The following is a 26,548-nucleotide window of genomic DNA, read 5'->3' as shown; positions in this document are numbered from 1 at the left end:
CTCTCAAAGAAAAGAAAGAGCTGGCCAAAGTAGTACTGGTAGAGACTTCCCAGCTAAAGGACTTTTCAAACCAAAACATCTTCTTATCTAAAAGGCATGTTTTGCACAGGTGTGTTTTTCTGCTCCTATGCCCTCGCAAAATAAATCTTTGAACTGAGTTTAAGCTAAATATCACACAGAGAGCTCATTCTAATAGAAAGAAAATCATGTCTTCCACAGCCCTTAGAAAGGAGAAAAAAATCTAGAATCAGAACTCTATCAGTTTTGCTTTACCATGGCCATTTTCACACATGTAGTACAAAGTGCTTACATGCTTTACAGATCTGTACACAGTAGGGTAGGAAACTACTTGGCTGGCTGTGGGGCTGGACTGGCTGATCTCAAAGATTGTTCCTATCTCAGTCTTGTAAGGGAAGAACAAACCTACTAGGAAGTCAGTACAGGTGGCTCATGATTATCTGCCTTCACAAGTTTACCCCTTGATCATGACGATGTGATTGAAGATCAGATGGGGTCTAGTTTCAAAAAGCAATGTGCACCACCAGCTCACGTTGACAGTATCTACTGGATTGTGCAAGAAGTTCACTGTATTTGGTCTTATGGATATATAACAAAGCGCCAGCAATTTTTTTCAACAATATATCTGTTCACTATTTCTTTTGAAGTATTAGTCAGAGAGCAGGTATTCATATGTAATTTCAGTGAGGTGAGATGAGAGAGATGGAAAATCTCTAAAATGTGTCTTACTTTACTTAGCCAATTTAGTAAATACATTCAGAATAATAAAAAATAAATGAAAGCTGAGGTATTCTAGTATTATGTATGTAATGCTATATTTTTGGACGAAATGGTGTTTTCAGCCATCACCACCACCATTTTTTCAACTTTCCAGTCCATGCTTACAGTTTGTAAATTTACCCTATATTTGGATGGCATTTTTCTCAGGCTCACTCAAATGCCGGAAAGGATATTTTAAAGGAAAATGAAACCAAACTTTACAACACAAAGAATATAAGTGGGAGGAATGGTGGAAGACTTTATCTATACGCATACAACTGGCATTTTTCTGAACTTGTCTTTACAAAACACTATGTGCTGCTGTTCTGACATGATAGCAGTCAATTTATCCAGATGGTATTTAAAGTGCAGATGATGCGACCCTTCTGCTCCAGTCAACTCACAAGCCATAGATTTAAAATCCACATATTAAGTGGATATTATGAAAAGGTGGAATTCCCAAATGAAAAAGAAGCTGCCAAGGTTCAATAATTTGCTTACCTGATATAACCAACTCTATAAGGCCAGAGCCCACCCACCACATGCTAAGTATATTTGACAAAAAGGCATCTCCACAATATCTTAGTATGATTCCCATTCTTTCCCATGTCACTGAAGTTTTCCAATGCTGTGAAGCCCAGTTTTACAAACATAGCAATGTGAGCAGTAAACAGAATTTCTTCTGAACAAACATCCAAATATCTGAATGCTCACACAGATCTCACCTGAACTTCAGACCCTGCCTGGCTGAAGCCCTCATTAACAAATATGATTTCAACATTCTGCATCAACTGCACTTGGCAGCCACCAGTGCTCACCTAGGCTGTAGTTTATGTACTGGAGTAGGGTATCTTTTAGTTTGTCCATATAGGTTCAAATGCTTGCTTTCATATACCACTGAAAAGGTTGAAAGAGATCACTCATGACTGCTATTCAGTAAGGCCTCTACCGACACGTTTCTGAGAGCTCCAGGCAATTTGGAGAGGAAACACAGTGGGTAAACAGCAGCAAACATTAAAATGAAATAGGGGAAAACAAACGTTGTTAAACAACAAGAACATGAACTTTTGGGCTTTGAAATCTGACTGGATCAAAACTTGTTTCCACTAAGCAAAAATGAAAGAAAACCTGAAAGTGCTCAATGAGAAAGCTACTGATTGGAATTATTTATTGATCCCTGCTTTGTCAGTTAAAAAAAAAATAGCATCATCACAGAAAAAAAAGCACTAAGTATATACTTTCTACCCTTGAAAACATTAAAACCACATTACCAGACCTGGTAAACCTTTTCACAAAAGAAAACTCTCTCCCCTCCATGTGTTTCCCACATGTATACTTCTTATTACTCACCTTTCCCTATCAATAACTTCCAGCACTTAGAATGTATGTGCAGTATTTAATAAGAGCTGGTGCGAATGTCAAAGGTATCTTGCTAAGATGTTATGTGTCAAAAAGCGATCATGTTACAGCATGATGGATTAATATGAAGAAACAGCTTGAAGGTAAGGTATTCATTTTTTTTTTTTTTTAATGACAACACTAATACATTTGTTTCAGTTCTGAAATTAATTTCCTAATAGTAAGAAAGGTCAAAATGAATGAGGAGCATATAAGCCTTTTTGTCATCTTTAACAAATTATCCCAAACAAGCCTGTCAGATCAAAAGGGATAACATTTTGAGTAATAAATGTTAGTACTGATTAACTGGTCAAAGTTAATTCTTTTCAGGAGCTGCCATATGCAAAAGGTAGAAACCCATTCATCTAAGTTTTCTTTTTTTCTTTTTAATTTATCTCTCCTATCATGTTTTCAATATAGTTCTTTGGGAAGTAGGCCTACTGTCATCTGTAAATAATATCCGTTAGATGAAAGAAGCCAAAGATGTTATCTTTAGTAGTGTTCAGATGGGAATTCAACTCTCAAACAAGTCAAATTAACTTGAAAAACAAACAAAAAGATCCTACAGTTTGTGTAGCACTTTTGAACTTAAATTCAAGCACAAAAGTTTCTGTTTTGCAGATGTACTGAAATTCTAACTAGTTTTCAATGACTTGCTTTTCAGTAGGATTATGGTAGACATTTCTTCTGAAAGAACTATTCTCCTAAGTATGTAATGAGTTAACATCGTGTTATAGAATCCAGAACTTACAATCAAAACAGGAACATCTTCATTACACAAGGTTCAAAACTGGTAAGCTCAGACATTGCTATGGATGGGTATATTTTATACGTTCAGAGGCTCTGAGTAATTAAACCTCCTTGAAGCACAGAAACTTCACTTCCCTCAGCTAAACACTTGCAAGGTAAGGATGATACCCAATAACATTTAACCAATTTTGTAGGCTCTTCATGTTTGTCATCTATGAGACTTAATCAGAAAAGGAAAAAGGACCCCTACTTTTTTTTTTTTTTTTTTCACAAACACCAAAATAGATCGTAAATATGCAAGTTATACTCAGCAGGCCTCAAAACTTGTTGAACAAAGTGTTATGAACACCTGCTTATAAAGCTAATATACACACAATTTAAATAGAGCTTTTAGAAGCCTGCAATTCCGAAGTGAAAATTCACCCCAGCTCTGCAGGGACCAGATAGGATGTGTAAGATGTAAGTTGCTGGCAGAATGTCTGCATCACAAAACAGAGACAAACTTGCTTTGTTTGTCCAAGAATACCAGCTGGACTAAGAAAAATTATTACCTCACCTCCTAAAAGCCTTGTTAGATTTCTACTCTGAAAGCAGGATGATCACAGTAACATTATACCTCACATCACAGGCATACCTCACATCTGCCAGAAGTCTTCCTTGTGTTGTCCAAGGAATCTGAAATTGCTTGACACCAAGTATATGAAAGCCTTTTGGCACAGCTGAAAGTGAGGGAAAATTCGGAATGTCTTGATGCTCAAGTGGTACCTTTGTAGGTACTCTTTGACTGACATTTTGTACTTCCACAGACTTCTTTTTAAAATAAATCATTGTAACTATACAAATGTGTATTCTGCATGAATATCGACACTTTCAGCATCAGTATTCTTGCTCTTCCTCCAGATCTCTGCCAGCTATCTGAACAATGGTCTTTAAATGGTCTCAATGGTCTTTAAAGGGAGCTCAGCTAATGCTGGCTGTTAAAACAAAAATGTAAAACAGCAAATGCAGGTGATGCACACAGGCAGTACAGTGCAATTGCACGCATGCAGAAGATGGCTGGTTTCTGTGCCATACTATACAACTTATTGGCCTGAGAAAGGGTTTCTCTGAATTCAACTGAATTTAACATCCAACTGCAGTCATTTTCCTGTGAAGGATGTTACCTTTCTGTCCTCTCCTGGTGACAACCATTTTAAGAGAACCCAGTGCATTCTCTAAGTCTATCTGCAGCTCAGTTTCCCCACTGAAAATGCTGACATAAGTCTATTTATCCAGTTCATAGAGGCACGGACCCACCAGTGCTCCCAGAAATATCTGAGTTGTCCCTATACAGTATCCTCCATTGAGGAGTCTACTCCAGCAGCCTATTAGATACCACAGTTAGGGGATTTTTTCTCCTAACTTATTCACATCAACTTGTACTGTTAAAACTTTGGTGAACATTAAATAAATCCTTTCCTCTTTGGGGCTTATGCAAGTCAAAAATCTAGAAGAGAGCACAAAGTTTGAAGGCAGGGAGGGAGAGAAATATGCTGGATTCTGATAATTGCTCTTCTTAGAATAAAGGGTTTCCAAATTATTACAGTTGGAAGGATTTCTGCAGCACAGAGAAAGCTATATCAGTCTATACATATTAACACAAGATTGGGCTTTCTATTACGATATCAACACTTTTCCAAAACAGACAGCAGCATGACTAATCTCAAAGCTCCAAAAAAAGAAAGCATCTCCTCTTTGTTTGGCCTCTGAGATCTTCCAAATATATTTTTTTAAAATGTTACTTTCTCTTCACCTCCTCCTTCTACTAAAAAAAATAAAGTTAAAGAAAAAAAATCCCCAAGAAGAATTTAAAGGGAAAGCGCACATTCTAATATAAAGCACAAAAAGAAAACCTCCAGTGGTAGATTCTTTCTGGCTGGTGAATTTATTCTAAACTCAGTGTAGAGAAATGAGTAAAATAAAGGTCAGACCCTGTGCTGGGAATTCCCTTGACCTTTCAGGCTGCATCCATCATCGGTATTACATAGAACGTGCCATTTATCACACCAAACAGAGAGCAAATCTTTAACTCCTTTTCTCTTCCCAATAGTACAGACCCAACAATTATTCAGATTTTAAAACGCAATCGATGTTTATCCAGCTTCTTTTTACAGCTCTGCCTCTTTGGGCCTCTCACTTTGCCAGCCATTGGACATATAGCACACAGTGATAACGCAGAGAGCATACGAGAGCTGATGCAGCTTGGGGAGTGGGTGTGAAGAGGTGGATAAAAACTGCATTCAAAAAGGCTCTCAGAGCCTTTTAAAAAGGGCTTGCTTTCCTACTGACACCTGGCTCATTCGAATGATATTTGTGACAATCCTCTCCAGAATTCAGGATCTTATCTAGGGAAGTCTGTCATAATTGAGGAAGAGGGATCTGCGAAAGAAAATTTCAGGCCTTTAGGAAGTACCAGGTGATTATTCTGCTACGATTTTTACAGAAATACTGGCACCTGCTTAAAAGAAACGTGGCTGCTCTGTGTGGAGCGCTCCAGCTGTGAGCACACCATGGCACACTGGGTGTTGCAGCCTGCTTGGACCTGCCTAGTCCCTCAGTGCACAGCATCCCCCACCACCACACACCTGAGCTTCTCTGACACATAGATGGGCCCTTCTGACAGCAAAGGATTGTCAGCCCAGGAGTGGAGATCAGAAGGAGAACATGGAGCGGAGACATGGCTCATCTTCCTCAATGCTCTGCTCCATGCCAGCACAGGGATCTCTCTGTTCCCCTGGAATGCTAGCTCTACACCTAAGCCATACAGTGCCCTGGTGTCATTTGGTGTCACTGGCTTGCATTTATTACATGCATTACCAGCACTAAGGATCAATTTGGGCACTCCTAAGCATCTCCCTCACAAAGAATGAAGGAAGACAGAGCAGTTGCCAGGATATTTATGGAAGGATGCATGGGGCAACTGTATTTGCAGAGGGTTAAACAGCCTAATGCACATTATGAGCATCTGTGTCATGAATCAATGATTAAAGTAAAGTTTCTTTCATCAAAATTCAGCTATCTCAACCATGGTAAATAATAGGCTAATTAGGCATCTGCTCATTCAATGTCCAAAGGGACAGGCCAATTCCTGGCGCAAAGTGAAACATTTGTCGCAACAGTGAGAAAGTCATTTTGAAGTCTGAAACCACCTACAGCAAAAGGGATCATTTACCAAATGATTCTCGTCTCAGAAAGCACCCCCACCTTCCTCTTCTTGCTGATAGGACTTGCAAACTGACCTGAGTTGGGTGAACAAGATGACAATGGCCCGATCCGATGCAAGATGGACATGAAATGTAAGGCCTAACTTTCAAAATACCAGTTGTTCAGAAAAGAAGGAGTGGGAAACTGCAATGGTCTGTTGGCCAAAATGTATCAATTATACATTGTCAAGGGGACAAAATTCAACCAGAGAGCAAAGGAGGCAGCTTTGGTAACAAGAGTGGACTATTTTTCCTTTCATGGACCCAGCCAACTATGACAGCCTTACAGAAAAATAATTTGAACAGAGGCACAATCTTCATTTGCTTCCAGACTGCATCCCTCCTCTACTGCCTCAAAACATGCTCAGCTTGTTTTTCTATTTTCCTTTGGATCTTTAAGCAGTTCAGCACAGCTATCAATGCATCACCCTGTTGTGGAGGGAACAGCAGCATGCTCCAAATCTGGTTGTGGCTGCGGTACCACTGAGGTGGATAAAGTCATCCGAATGATGACTGGAGTTAAGAGGCAGTCTTCTAAGGTTGACTGAAATAACTGCAAGGATTATATCCCATTAGGGAGGCTACAGATGCACATTTATTCTGAATTAATGTCATTTCTTCCCAAGCACTCTTATCTATCCCTTACACATAGCTCAAAGTCTCCTTCAAGCAGTGAACTGCTGCTGCCAGGTGACTGAATACACGAAGGCCACATGGCACCAAGCAGCCTCTCAAGCAAAATTTGTAACTAACTTTCTGATTCTTTAAAAATAGCCAGATGGAGTTTCTACTTCAAGATTTTTTGCTTTGCTAGACATTAGATAGGAGAACAAGTCTTCAAAGGAAACAAACTGGATATCTCCCTTATAATACCATAAAAATAATCAGTAGCTCCTCTGAGAAGTCTAGAGAACTGCTTCTTAAAAGGTTTTCTTTTCTTAGCACGCCACCTGAATGCATCAACAAGGTTCTGTATGCTCTGAAATAAGCTGGCCCTGTGCCTGCTGTGGCACTCCCTGGACTCCTGCATTGCTCTCCTGAGACAGATGGGATTTTCCATGGCAGCTTGCAGCAGATTTAAGAATGGAGAGTTTTTCTGAATGCAATATGGTCATGAGTAACACGAGCAGTTTAGTAACCTGCATGTTATTTGTTTTGTTACTGAATTCAATTCATCCACTTTATTATAACCAAGGGTGTCACCTTGTAAAATACAACAAGCTTGCTCAAGTATCGCCCAAAGTACAGTAAAGACGTTACCCCCTATTCCATGAGGTTATTCAAAAGTACTTTAGAACACTTACAACAGGTTCAGGAAAAAACTAACATCCTCTCCCTGCTCTTCTATATCCACTTGTCTGGCTATTTGTCCTCTTGCACCTTCAGCAAAATTTCAGCATGGTTTTTCATACAAATCCCATCTGAGAATTGTTTCTGAAAGCTACAATCCTCAAGGCCATTACTGGATGCATTTTTAAAGATATTTTGAGAGAGAGGAAAAAAACAGATATTCTCCTTTCATGAATAACGTTTCTGATGTCAAACTGTTGCAACCAAATTTTCCCTTTTCATATTCTTGGTTTCTAAACATGTCATTTTGACCTCTAAATGTGTGTCTTGCTCTCTTCCTCCCCTTTAGTCTTAATGCACAGGGGCTGATTAGCACCATGAGAAAAGCAAGGAGTACTGAGTATAAATAGTCCAGATGAACAGTTAATAAATGGGGTTTAATGGTACTGAAATATAATGCTCAGAAAAAGCTGTGACAGCATCTAAATGCTTGAATACCAGAACTAGCTGTTTTGTTTATGAAAGTCACAGACAAAGAAGGCTAATTTTTGGATGTTCAGGTAGCAAGCATGCCTTCCCATGTTCAGGAGGGTGGAAATCACACTGTTCATCTTTGAAAGTTTCAGTGTGGATAGAAAGACTTTTTCTAGACAGCCAGATCAGAGAACTTTGACCTGCACATATGTATGAATAAATATGCAACATCCATACTTAGAAGTAATTTTACCCAAGGCTGTTAGACCCAGGTGGCACTTCATTTCACAGATCACACCAAAAGCCATCTTCAGAGCATTTTTTGCCTCAAGCAGACTTCTCCTCAGTACCCTCCTAGCAATGTAACTGTTTCCAACTTCTAGGCATCTTGGCCTGGAATGTGGGGGGCAGAAAGCATGTAAGGGCCATTTCTAGAGTGTGTGGTGCAAGGTCATGTGCATGTCTGGCCTATCTGGGAAGCAGAGGGTTGAAACCTCCTTAATCAGTGCTAGGAAATCCTGAGGCTTGAAGGCAAAGCAGGCAAGCTGTAGTGCTGAAAACAACTTCCATACTCAGCCCAGACAGCTGCCAAACACTTATCTGAAGGGCTTTCAGTGCACAGAGGGAGTGAGCACTGATGTCAGGATGACTTTAAACATTTGCAAACCCTAGGGTAAATCAGTATCACTGTCCTTTCTTTGTGAAATGTAACAATTCCCTAAACAAATGTTTTGAGCTTCCCCTATACATCACTGTATCAGCTCTACCAAGCTGAAGGAAGCAACGGGCAAGTAGAAACTATACTTATGGAGGGATAGTAACATCTGTTCTGCCCGCAAACTAGTCTGTAAATTCATCTGGAAGAATTAAAAAATATATATATATATATCAAATTCCCCATCAAACACCAATGTAGTTAGAGGGTATTGACTTTGTTAATTACAAAGTTCACAGAGGCACAGAGCCAGTCAACCCAATGCCTAGCTTTATTCCTCCAGTGTCCTGAAAGAGGGTGGCAGCCAGCAGTGTCCTCAAGCCAAATCTCCTTTGCACCAGTTAGAGAGAGAAAATTCCTGTCGCCTTAATTCTGAGCTCTGCAGGATGGCTCCCTACAGCTCACCGAGGATCTGAGCTGCAGATAGCACAGACTCCTCTGATGCTGGGCAGCCTACAAAGCTAGATGGCAGCTCCCACTGGGCATTTTGGGCCTGGGTACCTGGTACAAACCACACCTTTTGTGATGGTCTGGTAAACAGCTCCCAAGCTTTATTCCAAACGCTCAGATCTTTCCCCCAGATTGCAGCATAAATAGATTAAACCACAATTCTGAAACTCCAAGGGGAAAAGATGCAGATAAATATTTTTATAAATACCTTATCAACAGGAAAACAATGTGTAAAGAATACTACAGGTTTAATATATGTATAGGCACATGCACTTCTTCTCCTAATGCAGAGATATTAAAGGTTTCAGAGGATTAATCAACCAGAATGGCAAAAAGCAGCCACAATCATCATTTACAATTTCTACTGACTTCAGTAGAAGATTTTGTTCTGGTGATCTCAGAATGAGACTGAAAACTAAACTAATATTTCATTTGGATGAATTTCCATTTCAGACATGGCAAACTGCATTTGAAGTTATTTCCACTAATAGCATAAAATCACAAATGTCTATTATGATATAAATTTTCATTGCCCTTTGCTATACAATACTGCAGAAATGAACAAAGTAGTTTTGCAAAAACACTGCACACAATACCACCTTCTTATACAACAGCAGTATATATCATTTTGACTAACACTGCCAATAATCTCTAAATATTTGTTTTTGCAAGCAACCATCCACTACTGTGACAGATGTAAAATCCTGCAATAAAACGCAGGGGTCAGACACATCTCTTAGCACTGCTCTCTAGACAATCCACTCCAAATCACACTTTCAAGGGTCTCTAGAGTACAACTGAGTAGCTCGCTGCCTCTCTCCCTTCTCTCCTTGTAATCTTGTTAGAAAGTAACCATGCCACTTGGAGAATGATCTTTGGAATTAACAGAGTAAAACCAGGATGATATGGGATCAAGCAATCAGCATTTTCTGCCTCTCTCTCTCAAAAAAACAAAACAAAACAAAACAAAAACAAAACAAAAGAAAACAATTTGCCTTTAAATCAGCTAATCTCTCCACTACTTTGGTTTCTGAGAAAACACATCTAATGAGCTAATAGTTCTGTACTCTCACTGCCACTTGGTAGTCTCAGGCCTCTTGCTTTTAAAAATAGTCTAAAACACTTTTTTCCTTTTTTTTTTTTTTTTTTTTGTCATGATGAAACATTTATCATTGCAGAGCTGGAATAATTCTCATTACAAAGGACAGCTGGGATTTTGTGCTAGGAAAACCAGGTAAGCAGATTTAAACGGTTCTCTAAACAAAGATCCAAATCCCCGAACAGCAGATTCAGCGGTTCTGACTTCTACCTTTCTACTTTGAGTTACCACATTTAAGAATTTCGGCTCAAAATCTTTTCCCTTAGCTGCTACCTTCTACTGAAAATTTCTTGTAGAACTGAGCAAGCAAGGAGATAATTAAGTGATTTGCCTTGAGCTGTCAAGCTGGACAACAGCCCAGCTTCCTCCCCGATCCTATTCTTGCTCAGGTCTGTTTCAGCAACTCAACTTTTTTCATTTTTCAAAAGAAAGGAACGCTTGGCTTATTTAAAAACAAAATGCATAGGTGTTCTTGCACAGCAGTGCCAAGGTGGCTTTCATTTCGCAACAGCTGAAAATTAGGATAACCTTTAAGCATTCCCGCTTCGCTCAGCAGATGAAACAAACATGAAAAAAATAAAATAAAAATGAGCTTTCTAATTTTACAAACTTCCAAGTGTGCCACATGCTGGGTACCGACACATGCCATTTTCCTGAGTCACCAACATGTGGCATCCTGCTGCTCCTGCACACCGCGGCTGAGGGATGATGGAATGTGTCTGCTGGTCACAGCAATAGTCTGGTACCCTTAGCAACATTTGGCAAATCGTGAACCTCTGCTTACATCAGGCCAGATCAATACAGCCATTACCAAGGGACATAAACAGAATAAAAAGCTGTCTCTATTGCATGAGTTAACTGCAGCAAGAGGAGAACAACCAAGTCCTGAAGGGCAGGTGCACAAAAGGAGCACAGGCAATAATGTTTCCATAGACTACAAGTCATCTGAGAGGATTAAATCTACTCCTGCTGAGATTTAATTCTACAGTGAGAACCCTGTTTGGGAGTAGTCATAAAACACCATAAATTCCCTAGCAGAAGACCAATACTAAGATTGAGGTGGTTTATTTTCAAAAATATACAAAACAATAGATTAGTTGAACTCAGAACAGAAAAAAAATTCTCTACTTAAGTAAACAGCGTTCAAATATTGCTGATGGAGTCTTTTGCAGAGATGACTATATTTCAGGAGGGCATAAGCCAATACGTAACTTGCTTTAGAACTCTGGATTTAAGATACAATTAGAGAGGACAGGATCTCAGATGTTACTTTTGAAAATCCAGACTGAAATGCAAGGTCCATAAATAAAAACATTCAAAGCAATCTATTTACCATAACAAAATGGTAACATCAACAGTATTAGATATTCTGCAGCAATACTGTTGAGCTAAGCCATCAAAGAACACCAACAAAAAAAATCAAATTCTTTACATGAAAAGGGGAAAACAGACCAAAATACCATGGTGAGGGAGGCAGCAGAGCTGTACTCATGTTACAGCCTCAGCATATAGCATTTTGCAGAGCTCTTTTTAGCACCTCTAAGTGCATAGTTCCTCCTTTTCTCAACTGCAAAAACTCCATGGTATGTGTTCACCTTAACTTAGGCTTTGCTGCTTACACCAGGCAAACCTCTGTTTCTCCCGGACATACGCTTATGTTTACCAAAATGTGATCCCTCCTTTTCTTCTTGGCTTATTTTGAGAAGTAGTGAAATAATTAACAGCCTTGATTCCAAAAGAGTTGCCCTGACACAAGTAACCCTAACAGAAAGGAAGGCAGCAGCTCACACCTTGGAGAGCCCCTGGCTTTCTACACACTCGGATGGCCTTATTGATCACACTATCAGATTCTGCAGCTCAGGCCACCAAAGTGACCCAGATCAGTAATCCTACTCTACACTGCAGTTCCCTACATGTCAGCTTGCAGAAGGTAGATATGCTGAGTAGAAAAGGAAATAATTCATTAAAAAAAAAGGAGAAAAAGAAAAGGAAAAAAAAGATGAGTTTAACAAGCCTTGACCAGCTCAGAAATAGGGTTTTGAGGATATCTGGAGAAAGATTTGACATGCCAGATGTTCCGGTGAGATAAAATGTCTGAGATTTTTTAGATCAGTCATTCCCTCTAACAGCTAAGCCACCAGAAGTTGAGGAAGCTCAGACTTTGATGCCCATTTAGGAAAATCATGATGGATGATATTTAGTACTATGTAAGTCAGACTAGATTATCACAGTGATTCCTGTCTGGTTTTAAAAACCTATTGATCTACTGGTGTCAGCAGTGCTGAAGACAACAAGTAGAAGCCTTCAAAATACTTATAAGATGGAAGCTACTGCTAAATTTGATGCTGTAAAATTCTAACAATAGGATGTACCTACCAAAAAGAATAAAATTTAAACTCTTCTAATGAATGCAATAATTTTAATTGGATTTTTTTTTTTTTCACTAGGCACATTGTAAACAGATTCTGGAAAGATGACTGAACACATCCATATAGGAAACAACAGCCTATCAGGTTAACTCGAAAGAGTTAAGCTACAGTTTTCTTGTCTGAAGAACTTTTGCTGGTAGAGATTTGCATATATTGGTCCTTTGGGTTTGGGATGGTTTCTAAGCATACAGTATATATGCTTCACAACTATGCTAGTAGTGAAGGTAGTCAGCAGAAAAGCTTTAACAAGAAGAGGAATTAAGTCTTGTTCCAATGCGGCTTGAGCAGCATTATGAATAGGTCACATACATCATGAAAACCAGCCATGAAATACAAGAACTTACAGCCATCCAGAGACTGATTAATGATTCAAATAAGCAATCTCTTTGTATAATAGCACTTAGGGAACATTACAGACACAGTCCCCATTCAACAGCTTAAACTGGGCTCTAGATCAAGAAAACATATGCAAAACTGCAGAGTTTCTGCCTGCAAAACCCAGCTAATAATGCTACAGGCATTAAGCTATTTTTGATGCCTGAAAGTCTAAAAGTGAGGTTTTTCAGGCTGACAAAAAAATAATAACTCAGGAAGCATCTCTCCTTCATTATAATTTATAAGAATTATGAATTTTCAAAAAGGCAAAGATATTGGCAACTTAAAATCACAAAGAATATCTATTCCAGTTTCCACAAGAGCAATAGTATTACTCATTCAGCTCTCTGGTCATCTACTCTGCATCTAAAACCTATCTGCCTGAAATAGCCACACTGGATGAATTAGTTCCTATACCTCTCTTTAAGCTGTTAAACAGCTGCTGTGCTCTTCTCCCAGGATTCCCATTTTCACACTCAAACTCTGGAAGGCAGGGCAAAACAGATGCAAGATGGAAAAGAGCAGTAGAGAATCTGACCTGTACAATTCTACTTTGGAATTAGATACGCCAAGATATCAAGGGACCTAGCCTATATTTTTAGGTATGATCGCATAGAAAATATTAACGTCCTCCACTGTCTGAAGATAATTGTCTTTTCACCTAGGAATATCACATCGTTTTTATGTTTTTCTCTTCTCATTCAGAATATAGTTTCACATATTTTTTTGGCAGCTTAGTGATACTCCATAGCTCTGCATGCTACCTCCAAAAAGTCTCATGTAGCCCCAGGTACCATAATTACAGGCTGCAGAGGTAAAACAGGATAATTAGAAAGGAAGAGGAGAGCTTTCTTTTAGGCAAAAGAAGTCCTATCATTCACCTGTGAAAGCAAGAGTCCCAGCCCAGCCATCACTCACTCACTTCATTCTCCCTTTTCCTTGAAATAGTACAAAAGGCCGTCAGATGCTATTGGCAAAAGTGCATCTAAGAAAACAGTGCAAGCAAAATCACAAATATGATTAATACTGTACCAAGTACTATCATTCTTTTTTTTTTCTTTTTTTCTTTTTTTTTTATAGATCTCTGAGCCTTTGCTAGATTATTTGTTTCTCTATTTTTGATAAGAGCACACGCCATACAGATTTTTATATACAAACTATTTCAAATTCTTCATTTTCACTTTCTTTACCCTTCATTGGAATTTCCCTGCTCAGTAATTTCTGAGATCAGGTTTTCAGAATTCTAACTTTATCCAAGACACAGGTAAAACTATGAAGTACCACAGCGATGAGTCTTTGCTGTCTTGAGCATAACTGGCCATCAACAGGCTAGAGGCACAAGTGCTTTTGCATTTATTGACACTGGACTTCATCTGCTGTTGTACGACTCAGTATCACAAGGTTTTTCTGTGATGCAACTTTGACTAAATCAAACATTGTGTAACACCAGAAAACTTCATTCGTTCTTGTTCTGAACATTATGAGTATTTTAAACAATCTCAAGTGACCTGCAAATGTTACTTTCATCTGCTGTGACAATTTACCTGTAACTTAACCTGTCTTTAATCCTAAGGAAAGCTGCTCATCTCATCCAACAACAACGTGGATTCATAGTTTCTTTAGAATCATGTGGGTAGCGATTTTCCCAGAGCTTATTGAAATTCAAAATATGCAACAGGCAGTGGCATTTATCTTCATGTTTATCAATTCCTCCAAAAGAGGCTAGCGGACTTGTGAAGTATAAATTCCTCCTCCAAAATTACATGTAGCATTATAACACTCTTCCCCATATAATCTGACTTGCCCCTTATAAAAAGCAGCTCTAATTTGGGAATTCCCTCTAGGCTACTCATAGTGAACACCAAAGCAAATAATTCATTTAGCATTTCTGCAATGACCTTATTTTCCTTGAGCACTTCTTTTACATCTTGATCATCTATCAACCTTATAGACCTTCGGGCAGGCTTCTTGCCTCTGATGTGTTTGAAAAAGTTTTTATTATTAGTTTTTATGCCTTTAGCAAGTTATTCTTCAAAATTGTTTTTGTCCTATATTATTACAGTTTTGCATGTAACTTGCCAGAGTGCATTGGGGTTTATTCCTTAGTTCATTTGAGCAAGGCTTCAAAGAGTGTCCTTCTACTGCTAATGGCCTTCTTCAGTCTAGTATTCCCCTTTGGTAACTTCTCCTGTGGCCTAATTTTTTTTTTTTTTTTTTTTTTAAGGTTGTGGAGCTTCCTAAACAGGGGCAGTATGTGTGTACTCCCTAATGGTAAAGACAGAAAAATGGATTCCTAAAATGGTGTTTTTACATAGTTGCCATGTGACCAGAAAGTGCCATTTTATCCTGCTCTGTCCTCTTAGCTACTCCTTTCAGTTCTCTTCTCCACTTTATGTTGCTCCCTTTTCAAAAGTGAGTGAAAATCTAAAGGTTTTTTAGCCTTTGTACTCCACCAGGAATGATGGATTTGAGTATGTTTATTACTACAGGATGATTCTCTGACAGTTACATCTTCAATCAAGTCTTAATCCTTGCTCAGGAAGAATAATAAAAAAAAGAAATCTAATTTTCCCTTCTGGGTTCTCTGATTTCTTTCTGGAAGATGACATCATTTTAAAACTGCATAAGTACAGTTTCTGTATCAAATTTGGTCATGACATTTACCCAGTCACCAGCAATATACTCTGAGTCCTCGAAGCTTCTTCGGTTGCTCTCAGCATGCCACTGAAAGGATGCTTACTGTTACTAGCTTATTTGGGCATGATATTTTAATGCACGAGATTGTGAGATTTGTACTTGTTGATGCAATTTCAGCCCCTTTCTTTTTTGCTTCTGAGCTTTCTTTTATCTGCAGTGTCACTCCTCTACTGGCTTGCTTTCCTCTGCTATTCGTGAGTAATTTTACACTGCTATTCCAGTGCCCACTGATTGAGATGCTATTATGTCAATATCCTCATTTAAAATCAGCATTTCACTTTTCCCATCTTCATTGCATACATTGGGCTAATTGTCCACTGCCTGGGTAAGCCTCTATTACAGCTATCTCGCACCAGTAGAATAGCATGAACAGACATAGTTAGGTCAAACACTTGGCCAGCTGTCTGTAAATCGTTTTTGAATACTAAGAGCTCTTTTGTATTAAATAAAAAAGCCCTGGCAGTGACTTTGCCCCTGCGTCTTAAAAGGCAAATGCAATCCCAGGCACAAAATTGAGCTGCATGAACAAAGAGCGTGTTCCCAATGCTGTCTGAAGTACAAAAAATAAAATGGATCAGCTTGTTCCAGGCATATCCACTTGTGTCCTGTGAGAAGCCCCATCTCTAAGAATCTCTGGCAAGAGCCAACTGGAATTGACCATAGCATCTTGCAAGAGCTCATTCTCTTCTGATCTCATCAGCTGAAATGCATCCTCTGACCAAAGCAGAGTTACCAGTGCCCTTGACTCTGATCTATTTTATAGAAGCACTTGCTGGGGAGCAGGCAGAATTTTACAGGAGTAAAAAAAATTTCTCAAACCCCATATCTTCCTTGAAAACAGAGAAGGGGAGGAGAAACATGAAGCTGGAATTGCTGAGGAGGAGCTTAAAGATGTCTCCCAGGCTCAGGGAAACTCTCAACACAGCACTGAATGTGTCAGCCACTCCCTGATAAATGCTGCTCTTCCCAGTACAGACAATAAAAGAAGAATCTAATAACATTACAGCTGTTGGAATTAAAGAAGGTAGAAGCAGAAAGATGTGAGAGAAGGAGAAAAATAATCTGTACAGAATCTGTACATGCATACAAAAAAAAAAAGTGTATATTATATAAAGGGAATATTTTCCTCCATTGACAAGGGGGAAAATTCTTTGAAGAGATGGGTCTGATTCATCAGCAGGGTGCTGGCAGATGCCCCTAGAAAAAGAGAGAACATGGCTGTACATCTTCAAAAACTATTTTAGGAGACATTATTTCCTCAGAGGGATATTCGAGTTGTGTTCAGCCCCCTAGGCATGTCCCAGGAAAATACAACCATGTTTTGATGGTAGAGAGGGTACTAAAGCTTTGATGGATAATATTTTGATCCAAGGTAAAAGAGAAGAAGGGTTTGACTAAAGGCTCTTAAGAGCTGTGGAAAGAGACAGATCTGCCGAGCTGAAACTAAGAAAGTAACAATGCGAGTTTCATGTAATAGCAATAAAACATCCAGAAGAAAAGATAATAAGGTGTACAGTAGATCACTGCAAAGTGGAGGTCATAACTAACATGTCTGCCCCAAACAGAAAAACATCAGTACAAAGATTTCTCAGAATGGTGAACTACAGGAAAGAAAAATGTGCCTGATTTGGATGTACGGAGCAGCCACCTGCAAGTACTGCCGCATGCTTGTGCCCCAAGTCACAGGTTGCAAATATTAGTACCACACTTCAGAAACTAAAAGAGTTAACCAGAAGGGTACCAATTTAGGAATATGATAATGGAGAAAAGCTTTGAAGCATCAGATACAGACCACATCAATGCAATGTCATTGCATTTGAACTGAGAAGATTTGGGGTTTTGTTTTAAATCCTACAGAACAAAGTTTCATTCTTTTGTGAGAGAGGTAGGTTAGCTGAAACACTTCTTGCTCTAGATACAAACATTGCCAAAAGAGGACAGAAAAAAAATTAAGAACTATCTCTGTGTCAGAGATTACCCCCACAGTGATATGGTACGACAGCACGAAAGAAGCAGAAAGAAGCAGAAAGAAGCTTGGTAGATGTAGGTGCATCCCCTAGGAATCTAGAGTACTCGACAAAAGCACAGTGAAGCAACGTCCAAATATGTCACTGAGTAGCACAAAAACAAAACAGAAACAAAAAACCTGCTCAGTTTAGATGGAATGCAGGTTGTAACTTCCAGAGCTTTTACAAAAGTCAGGTTGTTTGCAAAGGGTGGCCTAACCAGCACATTCCTTCCACAACCATTACTCTGAGAAGGAGTTCACAGTTCCAAGTGGGACTTCATATTTAACAATGGGAAGAGCTTAACAGGAATATTTTTACTTTGTCTGAAGTATAATGTTAGCTAGAGCATTACTAACTCCTATTGTGCTTGTTTAACAGGATGGCACAAAGTAAAGTCAAAATACAAAGCACTTGGTAGAAAAATCTACAGAATCAGACAATGATCTATCTATTTCATTGTTAAATTATGACCTAGCAGCAGTGAAAGAAGGTTGCCCTCACTGGCATTTTGTTCAACAAAGGACTGAAATAAGAAATGCACTTACAGTTCTAAAAAGTTACCTTTCAGTCAGCAGAGACTGACAAGATGGCAGCGCATTTCCACAACTGTAACAAACTGGCACAAACACAAACACCACAGAAAGCGGCCACAGGGTTACCTTAGTTGAACACTTGCTGTATAAGAGATAAAATCTCCTCTAATTTCATAAGGAGAGATCTAAAAAGCAGCATATCAGCCATTTTGCTTCAGAACAACTCAGAATAGCATGCACTAAGTTAGGCTGAGAATTATTGATGAAAATTGGTGCCTGATGATAGCAGTTTTGATGCCCAGAGTGAAATCCATCAGGTACAACAACACAGGACTGGATCTGTGGCATACATAGCACTCCCCTAGCGTTGCCACACTGGTCTTTTCCACAGGCCAAGCTGTCTCTCCTGTCTTCCAGCAGTAAATACATCAGATGTTGCACTGAGCGAAACCAGCTCCAGAGAGGGATGTCCACTTGTTTCTAAACAAGAGTTTATAGGTGGATTGTAATATAGAACCAACAAAGAGTACAGCCATTGTGTTTGGAAGAAGGCAGATATATTCTTGTGAAGAGAAATGCAGCTATCTGCCAAACAATCTAGACCTACATTGACTTATCAGACAAAAGTCAGGTCTTCTGTAGTCTTAGCACATGCACACCCAAATCTATGTGGATCAAAAATAAGACCTCCACAGATGCAGCAAGACTGAAAATTATGATGCTTTTGTCTAAGTCTAAGCCAGCACACGGAATCTTAAAAAATCTCTTAAAACCAAAGAAGTGGTTATTCATCCTTAACTGCCACCCCCCATGTCTGCAGTATTATGTTTACTCATCCTTTCTTTTTATTAATTCCCTTGTCAGCAGATGCCCATAAAGCCCGTAGGCAAAGCGTCCCTTTTCCTCCCTCACACTAGTCCATAGCAGCAGCACATTGCCATCAGCAAACTCATCAGCTCATGTAGCAAGTATCCGTGTGGTGCATCCAAAGGTTCCAGCCCAGCAGATGACTCAGACTTGAGCACACTGGCATTACGTTTTGGCTGTATGTTTGGTTTTGAATCAAAGAAAGCTTTCACTCAGAATGGTATTGAAAGTATGCAAAGGCAGCAATGCTTCAAAGCGAGGAATTGAAAGGGAAATGTTTCCTGCATAAAAATAATTTAAGACTTTGGCATATGTGTGCGTGGCAAAGGAGGTGATAATTAGTGAGCACACATCAGGTAGGTGGGGATTTTGTGTTGGTTTTATTTTTTGTTGTTTGACAAGTTTCCAGCTCAGTCAGGGCACAAGATTAATAGTGTCTAATACTGGAAACATTTGCATGTAAGTCTCCAGCTTCAATGAAAATAAGCAAAGAAAAAGAGGTGAATGACATGAAACCAATCTGGTTCCAGTCATCTTAAATTATCTATGTCAAATGAGTAGGTACTTCTGCTGTACCTGTCTCAGCCTCTGTTCTCGAATCATACAAGTACAATGTAATTGTCTCTCATGAAGGTGCCCAGAAAAAATAATTAAATTTTCTGAAATGCTCTCATGGCATAGAAATAAACAAAAATAAAAAGCCCACAAGGGAGTTAACAATCCTATCGTCAGTGTAGGATCAGAATAATGCACAGTAAGTACAGGATGAGGCTGTACAACCAACACTAAAGCTCCTGAAGCAAGACTCCAAATGGCTATTTATTATGGAAAAGTTTCCCATTTGGAGAACTCAGTGAGGCAAGGGTCTGACCAAGTGAGTAACACAAACACAAAGATCATATGATAATGTACATGCTCAAGGGGACTGAGTTAGCATTGAGTATGCTACCTAAGTTCACTCAGTGAACTTGTCCTAAAGAGTTATTTGCTCCTCAGGAAAATTGCTCTATGGCTATGCAAAACCAGCCCAGTCAATCAAGCAGAGAGCAGTACTGCTCTCTGTTTCTGAGGCTTCATGTTATCCCAGAGATAAGCACTGTTTGATCTCCACAGACCATCTACAGTCTGAGCTTGCCATTGCTGAGTTTTTGATCCCCTATCCAAACCATTTAAAGACCTGCTTAAATAAGCACACAAGGAGACCTGCTGAAGTCAACCAGACTGTTTATGTGTTTAAACCCAGCCGTGCTTATATGATTTATCAGATTCCTTGCCTGGACTACAGACGTCCATTTTCCCAACAGCTCTCTACACCCCACAGGAACTTTCTGGTCCCACTGTTTATAGTTGCTGTAATGGTTCATAAGAACACTGTCTGAGGTACTTCAGGCAAGAGTCAGCTGAATTGGTTTAAATGCTCCATTCATGTTCATGTTTACATGTTCATTCATGTTCTGAACAAATTCATCTACCTTGGCCCAATAGGAAGAGGGGAAACATCTACATGTATCACAGCTGCAAAGGTGGGAAGGCAGTGATGTCTGGAGTATGGGAAGGGAATGGTACTTGCAAACAGAAATACCTTCAGCCAGCAGTAAAAGATGAAGAACAAGTTTGCCACTTCAGTCTCGTCTGCAGCTCTGACAAAACTAGACCTGGAGCTGAGAGCAAGCCCCCAATTCAAATAGGCCAACAAAATGACAGTGACTTACTATCAGGAGTGATTGTTTCAAAATCAATGACAGAGAATGACTGGAAGCTTTTGGTGTCTTATATATTGACCCATCCTCTTTCTCCTAATATGTGGTCACTATGAAATTTGAAACTCTTTAAAAATAAAATAAGCGCACATTGTAAAATGTGTGAGCAAAAGAGCAAACTAGAGAAAAAGAGAACTAGAGATGCTTTCGTTTATTTTTATACAGTGACTATGGTAAACACTCAGCCCTGGACCATGTAATGCTGGAATCATGTGGCATTGTGTATGTGCCTCATACCCACTTGACTTATTTAGTCATCCTCCTCTCTCCAGAATGAACTTTTTTCAAAGGAAACAGCTTATCTTTCATACTGCAGCAGAAGAAGAAAAATCCTCCTATGCAGCAATACTTAAAATGTGGTTTTATGCTCTTATGGCAGCTAATTTTCCTTAAATGACTTAAGGGAATGAATATATCTGAGGGGCCTGCACCAAGCCATTCTGGAATAGCAACAAGAAGCTGAACTTCCTCTGCTTTAAAGAACATAATCTCCTGCGGGCAGCTCCTCGTGACAGATCTTGTCTAGAGGGGAAGGGATGGAGGTTATTTTTTATTACAGTACTTTGCAGGGATCATTACTTTGCATTTTATTTCATTTCATGTTCCCCAGTGGGGGGAAAGGTGACAGGACAGACCAATGTGGATGCAGATTCTCTGATCCATCATGGTTTGACAATAGCTCCTTACCACTGCCTCACCTGCACATAACCAGCCATCATGTGCTGCCCATCTGAAAAGTACACTGTACACCTGGACTGTACTTACAATTTTCAGCAGCTTCAATTGGTTCAAAGCAAGTTTTTATTCTGGCACTCTGTTAGTAGGGTCTGAGGTAGCTGACATGTCTTCCCTTTCTGTCGCAGCGCCTTATATATATATATATATATATATACATATATACACACACATATACTGAAATACAAACATCACTGGATCAGGGAGACTAAGAATCTGCTACTGCCTGAAAAAAATGCAACCAAGCAATAATCCCTTATACAGCCCTGTATTTCTAGGGGTTTCTAAAACTGTCCTCAACAATGGTACTGACTTTGGGATCATAAAAGCAGGCAAGAAGTTTTTGGTGAATAGCTAATTCACTGAGAAATTAAACTGAAGAGACATCTGGATGTTGCTAGAAGTCTAATTAAAAAGAAAAAAAAAAAAAAAATCCTAAATTGCATTTTTTAAAAAAATTAAATAACCCTGAAAATGAAATGTTACATTTGTGTCTGAAAGGCTCCCATTCTTTCTCAGAAGGAAATGAACTGGAACTGGTTCATCTCAGGTTGATCATTGGGGAGGGGTGGGAGACAGAGAGATAGAGGAGAAAAACATTTCCATTTCATAACAACTCCAACCAAACATTTCTTCTGATTTTTCATTTCAGCTACCAGAGCAAATAAATTGATTCTTTGCACACAGGGCAACAGGAAAACTACCAGAGTCTTTAAAGCTTCCCAGGAATGGGACAAAGTTGAAAACACTTTTTTTTCTCCCAAGAATAGCTTTAGTTTATTGATAGTGACTTTTAACTTTGACAAGAGGTGTTGCTTTACTATTTAATGTGCTTTCCCTACACCCAACCCTCTCATAATTTTTAAGGACCTCTTTGTCCCTGGAAAAAAAAAAAAAGAAAACAACTTTCTCTTCATCTGAAGTGGCTTGCACACTCTGTCTTCTAGAAGGAAATTGTTCTTTGGAGTAGCAAAGATCAAACTATCTGGAATACTCCTTCCTTTTCATTCTATCATCATCACTCTAACATATAGGATGGATGAAGAGCTTTAGGCACAGAGCTAGGTATGGCACAAACAGAACAGAAAAAAATGCAAGCCAAACAAGAAAATATTTTACATACAATAGGATTCCTCCCCTTATTTAGGACACTAACTATTAATTTGTCTTCTTTGTGCCTAAAGCACCTTCTGCACAGGTGTTACTGCTATCTATCTGAAAAAGTCCAGTGAAGATATATTGGCAGAAGCAGGAGTTAAAGTGAAGTAGCTCTTTAGATATTGTTCTACACTAGATGAAGCCAAGGGTAGGAATACCCTTTCTTTATTAACCCTGGGCAAACCAGGTCCCTTCATTTTTTATTTTTATTTTTTTTAAACAAAACAAAACACTATCAGAAAGAAAAAAAAAAAAAAAAAAAAGCCTCTGTGAAAATAAAGTTCCAAAGAAAAAAGAAAGGACAAATATCAGAAATTCCATACAGAATAAAATAACAAGCTGTAAGATCTGCTCTTATTTTTCGGTAGTGATTTTTTCCTACCCATCTCCATCGTTGTTCAGCAGTTTTTCTTAGGTGCCACATTCAATAATCCTTCTGCACTTTGATGTCAAACATTCAATAGCTATCTGCCTGCCTCCCGCTTCTCCATATTCCCTGCAATCCATCTCCTCTGATTAGCTAAGATTTCACCTTCGAGAACACCTCTGCCTCTCTGAGTGAGCATGAGTGTGTGCGTGTGTATTTATATAATATTTGCAAATATTATCTCCCTCCTGCTCTGCATGCCACATAGCAACCTCTGCCAGAGCTATGGATTAAGCATCAATGCCATTCAGTAATTCAATTTGGGGGGCCTGCTGTTTCAAATCCAGCTCAGGACATCACGAGAGCAGCTCAATTGAATTTAGGGTCTGCTTTCAGCATTACTTCATATTTAATCCGAGCTGAACTTCATTTCACTTGCTCTCTCCACTAAGATGCTTTCTGCAACCAAAAGATACTTCAGATGTTCCGTGATCTCATGCAGTGGGGGTGGTTTGTGCTTACTTCTCTCTTATATTGGTTTGTCACTGGATTAAGCCATGTCAGGGCTGCTGGCAGCTTGCAGAACGCCCACAGGAGGAGACAGTCTGTACCCAAGGTGAGTGGCTGCTGTTCCCTTCCCCACTCACCGGGTTGTTGTACATCTCAACGATGAGCTGCTTCACTCCATGCAGGGTGGGATGAGCCCATGGAGACGGATTTGCCCAGTGCCGGTTTAAATCAAAACCCATCAGAGAGCACCTGTGCACACACAGACAAAAAGAACAACAATATATATATGGGCTTCTGACACTTCTGGCTTCAGATGTAGAACTATCTTTCATTCAGCCTCCTTCTCCTTCCCAGCACAGATGCTCCCTCTCTCCTTCCCCTTCCACCAGCTGGCCACATGAGTGTGGAAAAGGAGTGTGGCACCTGCCTGTGCCTGGGGATCCCCATCTGTGCCGTGTTGCAGCTGGAGATCCTCAGCTACAAGGATGAAGGGCATTTCCAGGCCTTTACTTTGCCCTCAGTCAGGCCTTGACTCAGCAAAGCTGTTAAGAGCATTGAAATCAATGGCCATTAAGTACGTGCTTAAAGGATTTAAAGCATGAATGTAACTGTTCCACTAACCCAGGGCCTTAGTTTTTTCCCCTTCTGCAATTGCCTATACAAAAGTTAGCCAGCGAAGACACTAAGTTAGAATGCTTTTTGGCCATCGGATCTTGCGGGCAGTGAAGCACGTATGCCACCTTGGCTTCTCCTTCCTGCCCTGACTCATATACCTCTCAGTATGCTGTCTGTACATTCTATTTTGCTGCTCTTGGCCCTATGGAGGAATATTCCATTCTGAGTGAAGCCCCATTGAAATGTGAGGCTCTTGGTAGGGGAAACATCCAAGAAATTAAAAATCTGGAGGAGGCATAAACAAAAGAAGGAAATCATTTTCCTTTTTACTCCAGAGATCAGCCAGACAATCCCTGGCCAGTGATATAAGGTGGAAGATAAGTCCCTTCTACTCTCTCAAGCTGAGCTTGGGACCAGTGAGAAGAAGCAGAATGTCAGGAACTGTGATCTAAGATCACAACAGGAATTTTATGAAAGATTACACAAAATCCACAGAAATAACAAAAGCCCAGGCAGAAATGCAACTTTATACATAATACAAACAAAAAAAAATCAACTTCATTGCTAAGCCTTAAATCTTCTTGAGAAAACAAGGGCTTTCATTGATCCCTGGTCTATTATGAAAATGCCTGTTCAGCCTTAATCTTTTAAACACACCTATGTAAACAATAGAGATTTACTCCAGTGGCATTATCTTTTGATAAAAATTTTAAGAATCTGAAGACTGAAAAACATTAGTTTAATTGGCAAAAAGAAAGGGAAATGCTCTCACTTCCCTAGCAGTCGAAAAAGATGACTGTATACATCAATCCCCAAAAAAAGCTGCATACAGACAGGTGAAATACTAAGAAAGATGAGGGGATGAACACGGGATGTAGTAGAGAAAATAGCCTCCCTGTCTTGGCCATTACCAGTCTGCTCATCCAAAGAACAGCTGTGTGTCTTGCCTGGACACCCCAGCAATTTTGCAGACAACTAAGGCTGTTGTTTCCACCCCAACATAAAACAAAACATTATAGAAGCTCTTTTTTCTCTCCTTTTATTTTTTTGTCTTAACGTAAACTCTCTCTCCAGTCGGTTCTCCTAATCCTATTTTCTTTTGATCTCACAGACATTGATATAAAATCAGAAGTACTTTCAGAGACATAGGTGGAATTACATTGGGATAAAACTGGTAGAAGTACAGAATTACAGGAATGAGTTTTCATTTAACAAACAGAAGCTGTGGTGATCATCATGAATCTTATTATATTTTGAAAGAATTCCCAAGAAAACAGCATGCACAGCCTACAAGACAACTTTCTTCAGAGTTCAGAACCTCAAATCATATGCCCCCATGGTTGAAGTCTCCCATTTAAATATTTCAAACTAATAACACTACAAAAACCAAGCATATTTTGATTTTACTCTAGCTCCAAAATACACTGAGGTGGGCAAGCCATAGAGCAGCAAAAGCAAACTTTAAATTCACACATAGGTTGTCAATATTCTTATCTTGGGCTTGGGACTATTTGGATAACATTATATAAGTCATCCCTACGGGGAACAGAAGTAAGCGATATCTAACTTTTGTAAAATACCCAGGTGTTGCATTTTGCAATAGCTAAATTTTCTATGAATCACTTGTTAGTAATGAATCTCATAGCTCAGGCAAGAAGAACAGTTGAAGATAGTTGTCTTGGCTCAACAAGTCTTTATAAATAGAAAGAAGCAATACTTGACAAACAAGTTATTCATTTGGGAAGCTCCTCTGAGCTCTATTTAATAGAATCCTAAATCAATTTCCAAATATCATTTAGCCAGTCTTTGATGTGATATCACATCTTTATCAATTTAACAACAATTAATTTGATTTCTGATGGAGGCATTACTATTTCTTTCCAGTATGGCAACAGTGTAAAATTTTCTTTTTTTCTTTTCTTTCAAGTCTATTTTTTATTTCCTTTTTGCCTAAAGACACATTTGTATCTACCGCATCCTTATTATTTATCTGCTGCAAACTCGTGGTCTCTCTAAGGTAACATCAAGTTGTGTTCCTTGTTACTTTAGATTTGGTTATTGACTCTATTACATGTAGAACTGTCTCCCAAAGCTCACGTATATCAGGACATGACCAAAACATACGGCAAGAGTCTCCCACATGCCTACTACAGATCCAGCATACATTACACTCTCTTGCTCCCAGATGATGCAATCTCCCTTGTGGTAGTACCTCCAATGCAAGCTCAGGATAACTTAAAAACTGCATCTTGCACTGCTTTGTAATTCCCCCTACCAACCTTTAAACAGTTTGTTTCT

General features: G+C 39.2%; 1 protein-coding gene across 2 annotated transcripts in view; it reads right to left on the bottom strand.

Moving 5' to 3' along the window:
* The window catches only part of BEND5 (BEN domain containing 5), an 851,759-nt gene that overhangs the window by 124,080 nt on the left and 701,131 nt on the right, over positions 1–26,548 (bottom strand). For both annotated transcript variants that reach the window (XM_048944758.1, XM_048944759.1), the window contains exon 9: positions 23,773–23,884. In XM_048944758.1, coding sequence (XP_048800715.1) covers positions 23,773–23,884 — 112 coding nt within the window. The remainder of the gene's footprint in view (positions 1–23,772; positions 23,885–26,548) is intronic.

The sequence above is a fragment of the Lagopus muta genome, chromosome 5 (genome assembly GCF_023343835.1).
Source record: "Lagopus muta isolate bLagMut1 chromosome 5, bLagMut1 primary, whole genome shotgun sequence".
NCBI lineage: Eukaryota > Metazoa > Chordata > Aves > Galliformes > Phasianidae > Lagopus > Lagopus muta.
Note: the sequence above shows the minus strand (reverse complement) of the source record. Positions and strands in the feature narration are given on the sequence as shown.